Here is a 16,761-nt window from a genome sequence, read left to right on the forward strand (position 1 = left end):
CAATTAATGAAAAGATAGTATAAAATAGTTCGGTTGGGAGCACTTCCTCCCCTACATCTCATATAAACCCATATTTTGAATAGACGTCGTATGCTTAGCTGCGGGGTAGTGCCGGTTATTTAACGATGAACCGTAGTCCACTATAATAAATTTGCTTTTATCTACTTATTTACTTCCTTATTTGCATTGCAATTTCCTTTTTGTTGGTAATGACGTATTTAAGAGATCAAGATTTATTTTTCAGCTTAATAATGTATTTTTATTTAATAAATTTTATAGACATCTGTACAATATTTTATTGAAAAAGTAAATCGGCAAAACTCTAGTTAATTAAAAAAAAAGAAAAAATTTCTACTCGGGCGTTATCGTAATTAATAGGGTCCGACCAACGTGCTATTATTGCTATTAAAAAAAAAACCTCTTGTTACTATCGTATCGTGGTATGTGCATATGGGTATATGCAGGAAAACCGAATAATAATAAATTTGCTCATTTATTTATTTATTTGGCTAACACAAGACAACTATTCAATTAAATTAATACATACCTATCTCATTAAAAATGATAAAAAGTAATAAACTTAAAGTTAATTATTTCGTGCAATCAATACAATTTATACGCATACCATCTGAACAGTGCACTAGAGGGCAAAAGATCGTAAACCCTTTACATTTTCACTTCGAGCTTAAATATATATTAAATTAAAGCATAGCCTAAATTATACTAAAATGCACACTGTTAGCTTTTGAAAAACACAAAAAGCTTACTCTCGACACTAAAAACCGATAAAACAATAGAAATACTTAAAATTGCTCGTTTCAGGTGGCGTTATTTTCACGACTTTGAGTAGATGTAAAAGAAATGATATCACTTGTATACCAATTCACAGTCCGAAAGGTTCTTGAACAAATACGAGACCATTGTGAACAGGAAAATAGACATCACGCCGAAAGCAGCGTCTCAAGTGATTGCCCTAATAGAAAGTGGGCTGTAAAAGAGGTCCAATTGTTCGCAGTTCGAGCGGTAGAACATTAATTAGGACACTCACTGCTTTCTGTTTAATATTTCGTTAGGTATACCTCGTGGCGAGATTACATCATTAACCAATTGGTCAATTTAACCACAAAGGTGACACCCAGTGCAAGTCTTCCCTTATAAAGGGTTGGAAAATTAATCAATTTCAAACGCTTAACGTTTACCATGGGGAGGAAGAATCCAATTGCAGCTCTATCTTAGCTCAGGTAAAGTAGATATAACAAACTGTTTCTGGATAGACACAATTAAATCAATATCACGATCTACACCATTGACGCGTACTGTACAATAAGCTTAATCGACGCTATGATGAAACTCTTAGTTATGTGCAGGTCTTCAAACCACAATACAACCTCTTGATAAATACCAGAGTATCTCTAGTTTTAGCATCCATCGAGGGTGGAAGCATAGTTTCGGATGAAAGCAAGATCCTTATCTGTAAAATGTGAAACATCTTCAATTATGTCAAGGATATAAAAAATATGTTGCCAAAAATCTTAGAAATCACGCGAGAAAATTTTGATATCTCACAATCAATTAAGTGTATTCGACTTGTCGGTCTATCTATTTACTTTGATTCGGATGGAACGTTGCATATACGTTGCATGGAACATGGGAAAGTAACCACTCGATATACAAACTAGAAATTTTAGTGGGACGTAACACAATGTCATTTACTAGCACGTTTCTTATTTTCTTTTAACACCAGCCAGCCTGCTATAAATTAAAAAAAAAAAATCCGGTTAAATGTAACCAACCGCAGCTGCAAAATTTGCAGTCCTTTGCGTGAGGCCACCAGTTTGTACTAACAACACCATCAAAAGTAAATTCATTTAGAAAATATTCCGTCTGTTTGATAAATGAAATGACGTAAGGTATCCCGTAAAAGGGACTCAATCTGTGAAGTTGTGTGGTGCCTGGTTTTGTTAAACGCCAATCACACGGAATTTAATTTGTTCGGGTTTTTTTTTTTCTTATACATTTGTAGCAATTGTTAAAATTTCAAAGGCAATAAGTTGTTCAACAGTGGAGCACTTTTCTATTTTCCAATAAAAGTGAAGTGTTATTCAGTTTACTTTACCGTTTGGGAAAAAATTTATTATATGATCGCTTGTATTGAGTTCGAAGTGTATACACGCCATCGCTTGACTTTGATTACGCAACTTGTATGAGGGATTTTTAAAAACATATTTCGCAGCTAACTGGTTAAGGAATGTTGAAGGCTATCAAAGCGGTTGAACGATGATTATTATCCTTGAAAAGATTTTCATCTTTGGCGAAAGTGAAAATTGAAAACCGTTCTCATATGCTTTGTAAAACACGCATATACTATCATCGCATTGTCACGGCTATCGTTCACTCTATGTAGCAAGTAAACTTCCCTTTGATTGAGTTAAAAAAAAAAAAAAAAAAAAAAAAAAAAAAATTGCACATAATTTGTATGAAATAATAAAAACAAGGAAGGATGATGGATTTCAATGTTTTAGTATTAATATAGTAAAAGCAAGTAACGTTCCGTGTTTGTTAATAAAAACAAATAATAATAATTTTCAATGTTTTACCATTCGGACGTAATAAAATGAAAGTGTGGTTAACAAAAGTTACCTGATAAAGTATAAAAAACTCAAATACTGCATATAAGCATACAAACACACATACACACAAGCACACAAATTCAAATAATATACATTATCTTTTTTGAGAGCATTACAAGTAAATTTTACGTATTTGCATATTCTTACAAATATTTGTTGTATTTTTAACTACCTATATAAAAATGGAATTGGTAAATATAGCCAAAGTCAACAATTTAACACTAGATTGACGGTATACGTCAATTCGACGGCTTTGAGTTTTACGCCTGAAAATTGAATGCATGCAAGTTATATTCCTTCAGGATTGCACTTTGGCTTTAAATGACAAGTGTAGATATGACTAGTAGCTGTTTTGGAACACGCCCATTTAATTATTTTCAAATGACGCATAACACCTTTACGAACATTTGACGAAATAAAGGTAAGAATCTGAAATTGGACAGAAACGTTCCTTCGTCTATTGAGAAACTGAGGTTAAACAATGGGCGTGATGTATTCACATGCACGCCCACATTGTTTAAGAAACAGAGACAAGCTCGAATTTTTTCTTTAATTTTTCAAATTGTCGTTCATAACTTTCGAACCCCATAGGAATATATCTAAATATTTAGCCAAACGTTTATAGAACTGCATGCATGCTCAGCGCAAAAATGGTCGTAATCGGTTTACTAGTACATCTACAGTTACGGGTTAACCAGTTAACTGTGTCGATCTCTTTAGCGAGCGACTTATTCGTATACTTGTCAAACACAGTGTATGTGTAATATGAAATTAGGTTGTAATGAAATAACTCGACAAAATGACAAAAATATTATCTAAAACAGGGGAAAACAAAGCACACATTTATGGCACATTAGCTGCCTCATGCAGCTGGCGACTGACGAAAAGATTAACAAAAATTGTGCAGTAATTTAGCGAAAAAAGGGACTAATCGATTAAAAATATCGCGATGAATTTAGGTCAGCGTATATAAGAAAAGTACCTGCAAAGGGAGTCGAAAAGTGAGTTTTGAGAGTAAAATTAAGAGACATAAATGGTAAGATTCGACCGGACAAGTTATATGTAGTCCGTATGGTTTCTTGAGCATCTGCAAAATGACAATTTCTTATATTAGATTAGAGTCTACTCCGAACTATTAAAGTTTCTAAATCTTGCTGTTCTGGTATTAAACGAAAGACATAGAAGTTTCGCATCATCAACCTACATTTAAATACAAGAACACTGAGCGTTTAAGTACAAGAGCACTGAGCCAGTAAATCGTTTAAGATGAGAGTGATGAATGGGTGAACCAAATGACTGTCGGTCTCGAGATGAAACTATTCTTTCTTTAGATAAAGTTACATTTCACACAACCCATTGCATGCAGCCTTTCAGATGAAAAAAACAAAAACCATTAAACGCAAAGTTATATTAAGCAAATTTAAGGATAGGCAAGCCGTGAGATTTAACCTACCAAACGGATTCCTGAAGTCGGTACAGCTAACGTCAGTTTCCTTACCTTTGGAGAATCTTTTGGAAATATAACAAGATTGTAGATCTAATGAAAGTAAAGCAGTTAGCTACTAACCAAAAACCTCTTTTGTCGAACATTCCTACAAAAGAGAGCAGAAACCGGTTTTATATAATATTTCCACAGCTCCAAGTCTTTGTCGCCGAAAAAAATAGAAAACAATTGTATGAGTTACGGACTTCCCGCAATAAACAATTTTGTGGCTTTGTATTTGCCTATGAATCCTTTAGCTCTCTTTAAAACGTTTGGAATTAAAATTAAAGGCTCAAAACTATTTACTAGAATGAATCAGATATGAATGCAAAACATTTAATTGAAAATTAAATTTTATCAAAGTTCATTAAAAATAATTTTACGAAGAGATTCGCAAAAAAGTTTATTGCACCAAAAGCTTTAGTAGTTAGAAACCCTACCGAGAACATTGCTACTACGCACCCCATATAAAGTTATTTTGAAGGAGTCAAGTAAAGAACAAAATAATTTTGCACAACATGTGTTTTGCTCTTATAGTTAGTTTCCGTTTCTTTGCCTTGCGTACATAAACATGCGAAATATTTTATAGTTAAACAAATGCTTTGAAATACATTCGTCGTCGAAATGTTGTTTATTGCTCAAGTACAAATGTCAATTTTTTTGTGATAGCGTTTATAATGTGTCAAGTGTACTTTATTGCTCTTAGCATTTAAATGCGGGAAATGTGTCAATAAAATTTAGGACAATTGTGAAAAAATCAAGTTGATGTTGGAAACTTACCACCTATGGCAACACATGTGATATTAATCATGGCACCTTCGTTGTAAGGACCCAACGTATGATCCTTTATCGTAGCTCCTTTGCTATCCAATATTATAATTGATTCGGGTGGTACTGAAAAGGAGAGGAAAAATATTAAAACAAATTTGGAAAAAGTTCAACTTTTTTTTTTTGCTAAATATGTTTGCAGAGTTTTCCTCATAGCAGTTTGCACAAGAACATTAGCCGTAAGGCAGACGATATCATCCTTTTGTTGTTGTAATTGTTGTTTTTCTTTAAACCCTAATAGTTGCAGATAAGTTGTAAAGCATTTCGGAATTAAAACAAAAACAATAGGAAAATATTATCAAACGCAAAGGGACAATAACTCGTTATAAACATACACACATACACATGCCAACTTGTATATGCATTTTGTATTTTTCATTTTTCATCCTATAATCCAAGGACGATAGGTAATATTGTCTAAAAAATATGAAGCCTTTTAATAAACCCTTGTAGCACTAATTTGTTTTTAGTGCCAAGTGAATGCAATCATTGAAATTAAGTAAGTTCTTAAAGGCTCAATATTTTCTTAAAAATATAATAAAGTCTTTTATTACACGTACAGTAATAGTATGCAGTCCAATAATACCCATACAGGATGACCGAGAAAGAAAAGCTTCTCCAACCCCCTATTAAAAGAGGTTTAGTAAGGACCGTTTAAGAGGGGGAGAGAGAGAGAGAGAGAGAGAGAGTGAAGAAGATAAAGAGAAAGTGAAAGAAAGTTAGAAGAACTGAACAACTAAAGAGAAAATCCGTTAATATATTTTATGCTTAGCCTTCCATTTTTACATCTTTCGATGTATGTTACTGTGTACGTAGTAGGAACTTTAAGGAAAACACAATAGAGAAAAATATAGTACAAAGTAAATCTTAAAAAATAAAACATTTTTTGTTGTTATGGTTGTTGTTGTTGTTGTTGTTGTTGTTTTTAAAAACATTCTGCATACATTACTTTTTACATATGACTATGCAAGTGTGCGTATGTGCTTGGGGTCGATGTGTTTAAAACTTAAAAATTTATTATATAGTTTCTCTTGTTATGTTTACCATATTTGCTCGTTTTGTTATGTTTTCCATTAGTTTCTTAACACGAAAGAAAACAGCAGCAGAGAAAATAAAACAACAAAAAAAGTGTAAGAAAATCTTTCTCATTCGTTTCTCTTCACTTCCGGCTTAGAGACACATTAGTCTGAGTTTTCAAGTGTGCTCAAGTGGGTGTGCGTGTGTGTGTTTTTGTGCAGAAAATAAATTGAAGCTTTAAATAAAGATTTTCTGCTATTAAGGAGTTTCATCTAATGTTAAACTTATCGGTAAATGTCTGTGTGTGTGTATGTGTGTGTGTGTGTGTGTGTGGGTGTGTGCATATGTAGGTGCGGTTGCATTTTTTTAAGCATCTTGATAAGTAAGACAACAGAATGGTATTACTTTTGTTGTTGCTGTAACGGTTGTTGTTATTTCTGTTGATATTATTTGACAAACGACGACATAAGTAATGCAACAGAGAATAAAGTTCTAAAAAAAAAAAAAAAAAAAAGTATATAAAAAAAAAGAGAAATCTTACACTAAGTAAGGACAGGGATAAGCATAACGTGATTTGACAATTGGAAGCGCGCCAATCGCAAATCGGGGACATTTTTCTACCTAACTTACGGAAAAGCTTTCAAATATTTTCACCAAATAGTTGTTGTAGGCCCAAGCTTCTTAAATGAAATGCAAACATTTGCCTTTCAACAGAAGACATAATAAAGGTTTTCCAAGTCAGCCTTTGTGAGTTTAAGTAAACTGTTACAGGGAGACGGACAGACAGATGGACGATCAAAAAAGGTTAAATATCTCGTAATTAGCAAAAATGTATTCATTCTATGCGATACTGTTTCGGTTGCTCCTTTCGTTTACATACCAAGTGACAAATCTAGTATACTTCCATCGTTTGGATGGGTGTAAAATGTTAAGAAAAAATTTGGAAAAAAAAAAGAAAAAATATTTTATTTAGTATAGAAATTTTTGTTAAACAAACTTTCACTATAATAAATTAGAAAATATGTTATTCAAAAGTTTCTAAAGCTTACTTGATATTAAATAGATAGTGCTCCTTAAGGGGGCAAGCCAATGCAAGTTTTTCAAAAATTCTTCTTCTTATAAATGTTTAAAATATGTGAAAAAAAGAGTTCATTACTTTGAAGACATCCCTTGCTTGATATATCGAACAATTCTTCGAATGTTTCGGAAAGGCTACCCTACGAAGTGCGAACGTGTTGTCACATCTAAAGGATGTCCTTGAAAAGTTCTATTTCTATGCTAGCTTAGGTTCATTGGGGAGTCTGTCGAGGAGACACAAGGTTGAGAGCGATACAAAAGCTCTCGAGGCCTCTAAGAACAAGCTAGAGCTTTTCGAATTGTTTATCTCGTCGTTGTTTCAATTTTTTCCGTCATAAAAAATGCTTTTCTCACTTTGTCAGAGACAACAATAAGCGCAATTTTAGGCAAAAATCTTTTAGGAAAGGACATGACCTACTAATGGAGAAAAATAATAACAAATTTATTGCAGTGAAGAAACGTGTCTGTAGCACATTTCGAGACATTAGATGCGTTCTTCAATTCTCACAATTATTATTTACTTATAACACATAAAATTTTTAGACGAGCTTTCCCCGTAAAGTTAGTAAGTGTACTAATAAGAGATTGTCTCTTTTAGGTCAAAAAATGGAACCTTTTCACTCAAATACTTGCCGATCACAAGAAAAGTAAAATTTCTACAAAGAGCAGTGAAGATACTTGCCCAGCTAGCTATAGATATTTTACTTTAGTGATTTTTTTGGCTCGTAGAGCTCCTTCACTTCGAGATGCCTCACGTGAGGATAGTATAGTAAGGATATTACATTTCTTTAACAATAATTTTTTTGTGACTGATTTAATGTATGCTGTAACACACATTCCATCTAAAAACGATTGTCAAAGAAAAACGATTTTTTTTTTTCAAGCTGTCAGGTTGGCTTGCCCCCAAAAGGAATGCAAAAAAAAAAAAAAAGAAAGAAAGAAAAATGAAATTTTTTTTATGTGTAAGGAATCTCTTAATGAAGGAATTTCAGATTCAACAATTCTTTGTCTTTTTTTTTTTTATAATCCTTCCTAGATCAGAGCAATGTATCTGATTTAGTCTTCCTGCACTTATTGCAATAAGGAAGTAATGTGAAGTCTTACAAAAAATTATAAATCTTTTCGTAGCATTGACAAGGAGAAGAAGTAGAAAATGTAAAGCAAATCGATTATGTTTTTCTCGGAAAGGCTCTTAACTGTTGAATTCATGGCCTTGGGATAACTCGATAAAATTCCAAAATTGCAATACATGGTTTCAGCTAAGCATGCATTAACATAGACGGAAAACTCTCTGTCATCGTCATACACTTCAATCATGAATTCTTTCCGTTGAGTTGTAGCAAAGTTAATAATAGGTGGCAATGCTTACAAGTCCTGCTTTATGTTTAATGTTATTTAGGGAATATATGGGAAAGTCCGCTAACCTGAAAATTTTATCTAACATTAGTTCAAATATTATTTACTTTCCTGTGGCCATAATGTTTCCGAGAAGAATATAAAAATTTCAAGAACAAAAATTAACCTCAATCCTGTCAAAGTCACTCTTTAGATCTCATTTCAACTTTGAATTAAAATTTTTTGATTATTTCACGCTTCAATTGCAAAAAATTACCAAGTAACCCTAATGAAAGGCCATGAAGGCAAAGGATCTGGTTAACAGCGGAATGATCGTGGGTTCATATCCCAAGTGCGGTACAGTTTTCAAAAAAGACGCTTAGTGTTTCAAGACTTTAGGCTTAAAATTTATTTTTGTAATCAAAGTAATAGTAATAATAATAAAGGAAAGCAAATAAATGTTTATAAATTTGTTGTTAGTCATATTATTATTATTATTATTTTCTTCGCCAGAGAAATAAATTCGATATTCCTCGCCTTCGGTTACTCAGGGGGATGTTGTTAGTCATAATATTAAAATTAGTCATAAAAATAAAATAACAATAAAGTTTCGACCTCCTTTTTGTAGCCTACACTTTTCAAATGTTTCCCAAATGCCATGCGGCCTCCCCTAATTCTGACAGCTTATATGACGATCTTGCTTCACCAGTTGCCAATTATCATCGACTTTTTCGACCAGAGTAAGATGTGCATCGAAATTTGCGAAATGGAATTGAGCCAACTCCTCCTTCGTCCACTCACAGCATTCTCACCTTACACTTCGCAAGTTTGTCGCCATGTTCTTGCATGTTTTACCTTTTTTATATTAAAAAATGTGTTTCCTCATTTATTTCATCCATTGCCAAGTCAATGTAACTTTTTACATGAGCCAAGACTATCTAGAAGACTATCTGTATAAGAAATGTAAACTGAAATGTCACCTTTTAAGCATATATTCGTATAAGATAATCAGGTGAGTGGTGCCGGATATAAAGGCATTAACAATATCCCGCGAAAAAAATGCAAAAACTTTTTAAACGACCTAATATTATTATTATACGACGGTGGAACTCATAGTTGCACGTTCAGAAAGATATCCCGTGCTATGGACCGGAAGGACATAATCGGGAACTCTGGATAGCCTTTCAGAACAGTAGCCGCATTATATGCTTGATAACTTTTCGAACCGATCCAAAGTTTATGCAGAACTGGCACCAGTGAAGAATACATTTTTTTTTTTTATCTCTCAACTTTCTCTTATTTCTATACAATACGAACTTAAAAAATATATAGCCTGAGTATAATATTTCGTGTTTATAAATAACTTGTTTTGATAGATTCTTAGAACTAATTAAATTATTCTGTTTGAAAAATAAACTTTCGAAGCTTAGCGAACACTTTAGAAAAATTCATGCCTGCAGAAGGGGTCTGAGTGCAAGAACTCAAATCCGATTGTGCGTCCGAGCATCAATTTGTATGCGGCTTTCCGCTTGATCTACTTTCACTTACCTTTTTTTATATTTTGACATTAACTCTTAATCGAAAAGCTGAACATTCTTTATATTGTTATTGAAATAAGTTATTTATGATAGTTTCTCGATTAGATTTAAATTTAAAAAATTTGTTAAATTTCTTTAGAAGAAGATGGAATATGTGAGGAACAAGAAAAAGCAATAGGTGATAAGACACATATTACTTTTGGATCAGTGTTAGATTCCGTTTCAGCTGATTATTGCGAGTCAGTCATTGCGTGACATTGAAGGCCGTATAAAATTAAATAAAGAGCTAAACCTGTGCTCGTACGTTTTTCTTCAACGGTAGCAAAGCAAATTTGAATGTGCATATGAGCGGCCAGCCCACAATACATATAAGTGCACAGATTTTAAAAGCTTCTAAATAAATATTCAACATACGAATAAGAAGAAAATTAAAGTTCCACTATTGATATGTTCTTCAGTAATTTAAAAAGAAAGCTCGCTTTCAAATATTCTTCGCATGATCATCGAAATGTGTAAAGTTATAACGGTTTGGACAAAGCCAATAAACAACATAGTACCTAAACGCTATTCCTGGGATAGTACAAGGCACTTTATAGAGCAGAGATTTCGCTCATATTCAACTTTGGAAGTTACAAGAGCAATTGATAAGTTGATCACATAAGCCACCGCTTAGTTCGTCCGCTCTTAAGAATCCAATAACAAACAAAACAAACAAAAAAAAAAAAATGGTAGTAAATATCCAGTGTTCACAGCACGATGGGTAAGGCGCTCTCTTACGCGCTTTTCTACCAATTTTCATTTTACCTTTGTTTCTATTAAATTTCCATTTAATAAAACTAGAGTGCTCTTTAAAGTTTTTGATTTTTTCTGTTTTGTTTTATTTTCGTTCTCTGTTATTGATACTTACTGATAACCGTTAAATTGACTTTTGAATTACGTGTCGGACTCTTCTGGAAATCTACGCGACATCTATATTCGCCGGTATCCTCTTGATGTGTCGTTTTAATTGCCAATGTCCCCGTGCGACCTTCCAAAGTAAATGACAAACGTTCACGATATGCTTCGTCTGACCAATGAGTACCATGGGAAAAATTGGACTCGCGTGTATCGACACTACAAAAAAAAAAACAAAAGAAAAATAGTAAAAGAAAATTTAATGAGAAAAAATTTTTTTATAACTAAAGGCAAACTGAACCAAACCAAAAAAAAAAAAAAAAAAAGTTTATAGCAAAGTATGAATGTAGTTAACGCAAAAGCGTAAATCAAGAGGAAAGAAGGAAAGGGAGAAAAGTTCAAAGTAAAAAGAGTTTTATTTTATTTATTTATTTTTTTGTTTTTTAGATGAAAACTCCAGTATACAGTGTACTCGTACAGCTGTATCGTCTCATTATAGCGTAGACGAGCGTTACTGATTTAATTGTAATTTATTGTCATTTCATCGGCGAGGGGTTGTTTAAGTCATTGTTGGTGCTATGCTAGTGGTTGTTAAAAGACAGTTTTTCATTTACTATAAAACTGCAATGAAGTGTCGGACATTATCGTTGTTGTCGTTGTTGTCGTTGTTGTCGTTATTTTCTTCTTGTTGCTGTTGCTCTTGTTATTATCATTATCAACCTTATCAAAGTAAGTAAAGGCTCTTGACAAATATATGTAATAATGAAAGATTTCACGAAAGAGCTGCGAGTAAAGGAGATAAAGAGGAGTTTGTTGACCAGTAAACCAGTCAACCAGTCAGCTAAATAAACAACTTGAAAATAGTTTTGCAGCTCATTAGCAAGATACTAAAAAACACATAAACACAGAGAGAGAGAGAGAGAGAGAGAGAGAGAGAAAGAGAAGATGAAGTAATGCTTTGAAGTTTCTAGACTTTGTCATTATTTACTGGTAAGTGCAGTGCTTTGCCATTGACAAATTAATGAAAAGCCAACAAAAACAATAAAACGGTCACAATAAAAGAGAAATGAATAGAAAAGCCGGAAGTGAAAAGAAAAATGGAATAAGCTCCACAAAGGACTTTGTTATAAGCTTTCAACGATTACACACATATATATATATATATATATATATATATAAAATGGTCATCGTATGAATAAGAAAACAAACTTACCTGTAGATGGGTGTCTTTGAGCCTACTTTATACCAAATAACTAAGGCCACGCGATCATCCAAAAGCGGTGGGGTCACATTACAAGGCAGTCGGGCTATAGTGCCCTGTATAGACTCGGCCATAACCGGTGGTCCTGCAATGACAAACCAAAAAAGAAAAGCATTTTTTATTTCATTTACAATTTAAGGAAAAGAAAAGGAATATGAACACATCAAGTAATTTATTTATAATTAGCCCAACAACAACTTAGCCTTTGGTAGAAAAAGAAAGAACAAAAAAAAAAAAATTATTTTCTTTCACTTCATCTTGAATAAAGTTTTAAATGTCAACTCATTGCGCACACACACACACACACACAACATCCTCTTCACTCTACACTATCTTCATTGCAATGTTGCTCTCTTTTTCATATACCGAACTAATGACGAAACTTGCAAATGAAATTATTTTGCACCCCTAAGGAGTTAATTTAAGTGAGAAAGTAAAACAAATGAAACTTAAATAAATATAAGTAAACATTACGACAATAAGAAGAAGAAGAAAAAGAATAAAAAGAAGATGAAGATGAAGAAGAAAATATGTTGAAAAGTTTTATTCAGTGCTTCGTTAAAAGAGTCGTAGATTGTATAAATGAACCATAAGAGAAAAAAGAATTAATTTTGTATGCACGCAAAAGAGCATTGTCTTCAAACGGTGCTGCAAAAGGTCAAAGCGAATTGTCATAGCATAGTTAATATAAGAAATATTAAGGTGAATTCAGGTGATCAAAATGCACTATATATCCGCTTTTCTATATTTTAAAATGTAATTAAATACATCGTCAATGTTGAACTGACCGATTCTATTAAGGGTACTGTAACCACCAAGATCCTCTTCGGGAAAGATTTATTTATTCTTTTCAGCTACATACAAGAAGTATTTATATTTTAAGATGTAATTCAATACATCGTCCATGTTGGACCAAATGATCGATGCTATCAACGGTATATACCCATGAATTTCTAGCCTGCCTGGATAAGTGCTTCGAAAAGATCCTCTGCGCGAAAGATTTGTTTTAGTCTTTTCAGCTACATATAGAAAGTATCAATCAATACACAATCTCCGTGAATGAAACTATAAGTAAGAAGAAGATATCAGTAGCTAAGTAATAGACATCACCACATGTCGCGAATAATACGCTTACGAGTTAAGTACTTTAATGACCATTGTAAATATTGTGCGAACAAGCACTGACCGGCATAATGCATTTACATAGTACAACAAAGTACTATTAGCAAAGGAAGTGAAAAACGCAATAAAAAGTAAATGGATTCATTAAATTGTAAGAGTGAATGAAGCCACTGTTTGCACATATTTTAAAGGAACAGGCAGGATGCTAGCAGCATATCTGTGGAATCCCACCATTAGCAGCCTTAATGGAACTCAGTGAGAGATCGAACAAGTAAAGATTCAAAAATATATCCAGCCATTTGTAATAGAGTAGAGTAGAGGTTGCTTTTACTTTAGAAAAACTATTTGAATTAAAAACGATTTTCATACACAAGTATGTTTATCTGTATGGGGAGTAAAGGAAGAGAAATGTGGATGATCACTGCAACTCAGTAGACTTTGGAAGAGTACTAAACCTAATGCCATGATTTGTTGGGCAGTCTTCTAACTTTCGATGCCACGTTCCGAATGGCGACATTTGGATCAGGCTGGAAGTTTAAGTTTTCCTTACTGTACTTCAAGAGAAAGGAATCCTGCATATCGATATGCAGCAGACATGTTTAGTTTCTAGAACTGTGATCAAGGGAATCCATTATTAATTTTTTTATCAATAAAAATTCGAGAAAATAAAACACGTACTTGCAATCTAATCTACACATATACATATTATTATACATATTATACTTTTTATTAAATATCTTCAGATATTTCACTCATTTTCAAATCAATGTCACTTTTTACACCAGCAAAGAATTAGAAAACTATCCGCACAAGAAATGTAAGCTGAAACGTCACCTTTAAAACACATGTTCGTTTTAGATAGTCAGGTGAATGTTGACCGATATAAAGGCTGAGAATTTTTAACATAACCTATTATATATGCATAGATATAAGCAACATGTGGCACAGAAGTAATAAAAGCAAATTGTCCATACAACAATAATCAAATAATTTCTGAAAATATTATGAGGACTAAAGCGAGGCTATAAATTTGCCACACATTTTTTCTTAGCTGTATGTCTACGTATTTAGCATAGATTAAGGTAAGCTTAGCAAGCAGGCAATATTGTGGAATCGATAGGGTAGCGCCTCAGCTCGAACTTCGATTATGATTATTTTGGTATGTGACAACGGCAACCCTTTCGAGAAGCGGAGTTCACTGAAAGTAACGATCACGATTACCCCTCTTTTCGATCGTACCTGTGTAAGTATGAAGGAGCCCTACTAGCTCACCAGCCTTAAGATAAATACTAAAGGCATAAACGGACAAAGGCGTGGATTTTAATTATACAATTTCAACTTAACGGTTAATTTTCAGATCACCTCTTCTTAGAAAAACTAGGGAAAGTACTAAGTACTGTAAGATTACATCGCATGGTAAAGTTAATACCCTACAGATTGCAATATTAACCGGTACCAGCTGTAGTGGATGATAAGAAAACAGTATAGATTAGGATTTCGTTGAATATAAATGATTACCGAAGTGGTAGGAAGAACGGTTAAGTTTTATATTGAATTTCAAAACATAAAAGAGCACTCGCATCGAATACAGCAAATGACTAATATGACTTAAAAAAAACTATGTAGAACATGTTAGTGTTAGTGCGGATTATTTCAAAAATGAATATAAGAGAATTTACAGTTTATGACGTACGTAGTTAAAAGCCTAGCGTTTGTTTGCAACGCAACCAACTTCGCCGAATGGAAAGGCAAAGAGAAATCATGAAACTAAGACTTTAACAGTCATGTAAAATTTACGTCTTCGTCATATGTAAACTTACATAACATGAAATAACGTAAGTCAATAAACTAAGCCAAGGAAGAAAATCAGATTCGCTCTTGCCCGATTCTTTTATACCTATCACTGTTATCCGAAAACAGACTAAAAAAAAGACATTTTCTTACTCCATAATGTTCGATGAGTGCGGCTGATTTTCTCTACTTTCAGAATAATAATGAAAATTTATATGGTGTATGTGTTGTACCTTATGAGTAACAAGCAAAAAATTACGAAAAGGAAAGTTTTTTGTTGCATTAGAGATCGGTTCGGATCATTTTCAAATTCTTTTGCAAGTTTGTAGCCGATCTCCTCATTTTTGCGAACGGGAGGAATGGCAAGCCCATATGCAGCACAACTGGGCAGACGGAGAGAAGGACCGACATCCTTAGATGCATTCCAAATTTGATACTGGCCAAGATTTTGTATATTCTGCGGAGCCTTTTGAAGTTTGCTACTATGTGTTTCAAAGAAATTGAAAAAAAAAAAAAAATAATTTTGATACACGATATATTATATATGGTAGGCGTGGTAAATTTTTTCGAATTTTGCATAGATACTACAGCATTATCAATAGCATATACTTTCAAACGTTTGTACATATATCTGTTGTAGTTTATGAGTAATAAGCAAATAACAAATATTTTATTTCTTTCGATAAGACGGAGGTATTCTCATTTTACGTAGTACTGTAGGCGTGTGCTTAAACCCATTTGCAATGCCATCCGGCATGCAAGAACTTTCAATATTTTCGCCAAATTTGAAATCGATAGCTTAATATTCGCAAGCAGAAAAATGTTTATGGAGTAGACATTATATTATACGGACCAACAGACGGACATGCTTAAAACGATTTAGAATTCGATTCTCACCAAGAATATGTATGTGTACTTTATTGGCAAACGTTTTGCCAAAATGAATATACCCCTCATCCTTAGGTGATGCACGTAAGCGATAAGCGATTACATAAAGTGAAAGTTTTAAGAGATTATGACGTCATTTTTGTTTTAAATGAATACATTTAAAGGTAAGAAAATTCATATACATATACTTTTTACTGCGAGGATAACATAAATCAAATTGATTATCGTAGTTATTAAAATTTAAATATTTAAAAATCATATGCGATTCATAAACGATTTTATTTGCACAATGCCTCCTTGCTCGAGGAGATACAATGAACCGAATAAAATTTCGCTTTTAGGCGTGCGAATGCACAGTTTTTTCTCCTTATTTTTACCTCCATATATGCGCATTGAATGCAAATACGATATTGAAAGGCGCTATTTGCTCACAGACATTGGTATTCACACATACAGATAGATAGATGTTCATGCATTTTCTACGTAAAGAATCAAAAAAAAAAAAAAAAAAAAATGAAGATGAAATATTTGATGTTCAAAAATGCATACAACATATGAGTTCATTTTGAATGCTAATGCATGGAAATGGGTGACAAAACGAATTTGCAAGTCATAAGAAATATTATTCATATTCAAATGTAGCGAAGAGTTTCAATCTTTTTATTGCGTTTTTCAAAAGATATTTAAAGGAAGCTTAGAAAATGAACAACAGCAACATATGTGAACATCTTTACAGATAACAACATATGCAATAATATGAAGTGAGTGATGATTTTGTTCACAGAAGCAACAAATAATTAAACTTTAACAATTAGAAAATGATTTAAAACCTTACGTAATAACGTAAATTGAAATGATCTTTAGCGGGTTTTTTCTTACTCGCACGCATCATAAATT

General features: G+C 33.0%; 1 protein-coding gene across 4 annotated transcripts in view; it reads right to left on the minus strand.

Moving 5' to 3' along the window:
* Nucleotides 1–16,761, minus strand: part of LOC119636775 — a 130,008-nt gene that overhangs the window by 39,725 nt on the left and 73,522 nt on the right. For all 4 annotated transcript variants that reach the window (XM_038032376.1, XM_038032377.1, XM_038032378.1 and 1 more), the window contains 3 exons: nt 12,016–12,148; nt 10,816–11,021; nt 4,894–5,007 (listed from right to left, as the gene is read on the minus strand). In XM_038032376.1, the coding sequence (XP_037888304.1) occupies nt 4,894–5,007; nt 10,816–11,021; nt 12,016–12,148 (453 nt within the window). The remainder of the gene's footprint in view (nt 1–4,893; nt 5,008–10,815; nt 11,022–12,015; nt 12,149–16,761) is intronic.

Source organism: Glossina fuscipes, unplaced genomic scaffold (genome assembly GCF_014805625.2).
Source record: "Glossina fuscipes isolate IAEA_lab_2018 unplaced genomic scaffold, Yale_Gfus_2 28, whole genome shotgun sequence".
In the NCBI taxonomy this organism is placed as follows: domain Eukaryota; kingdom Metazoa; phylum Arthropoda; class Insecta; order Diptera; family Glossinidae; genus Glossina; species Glossina fuscipes.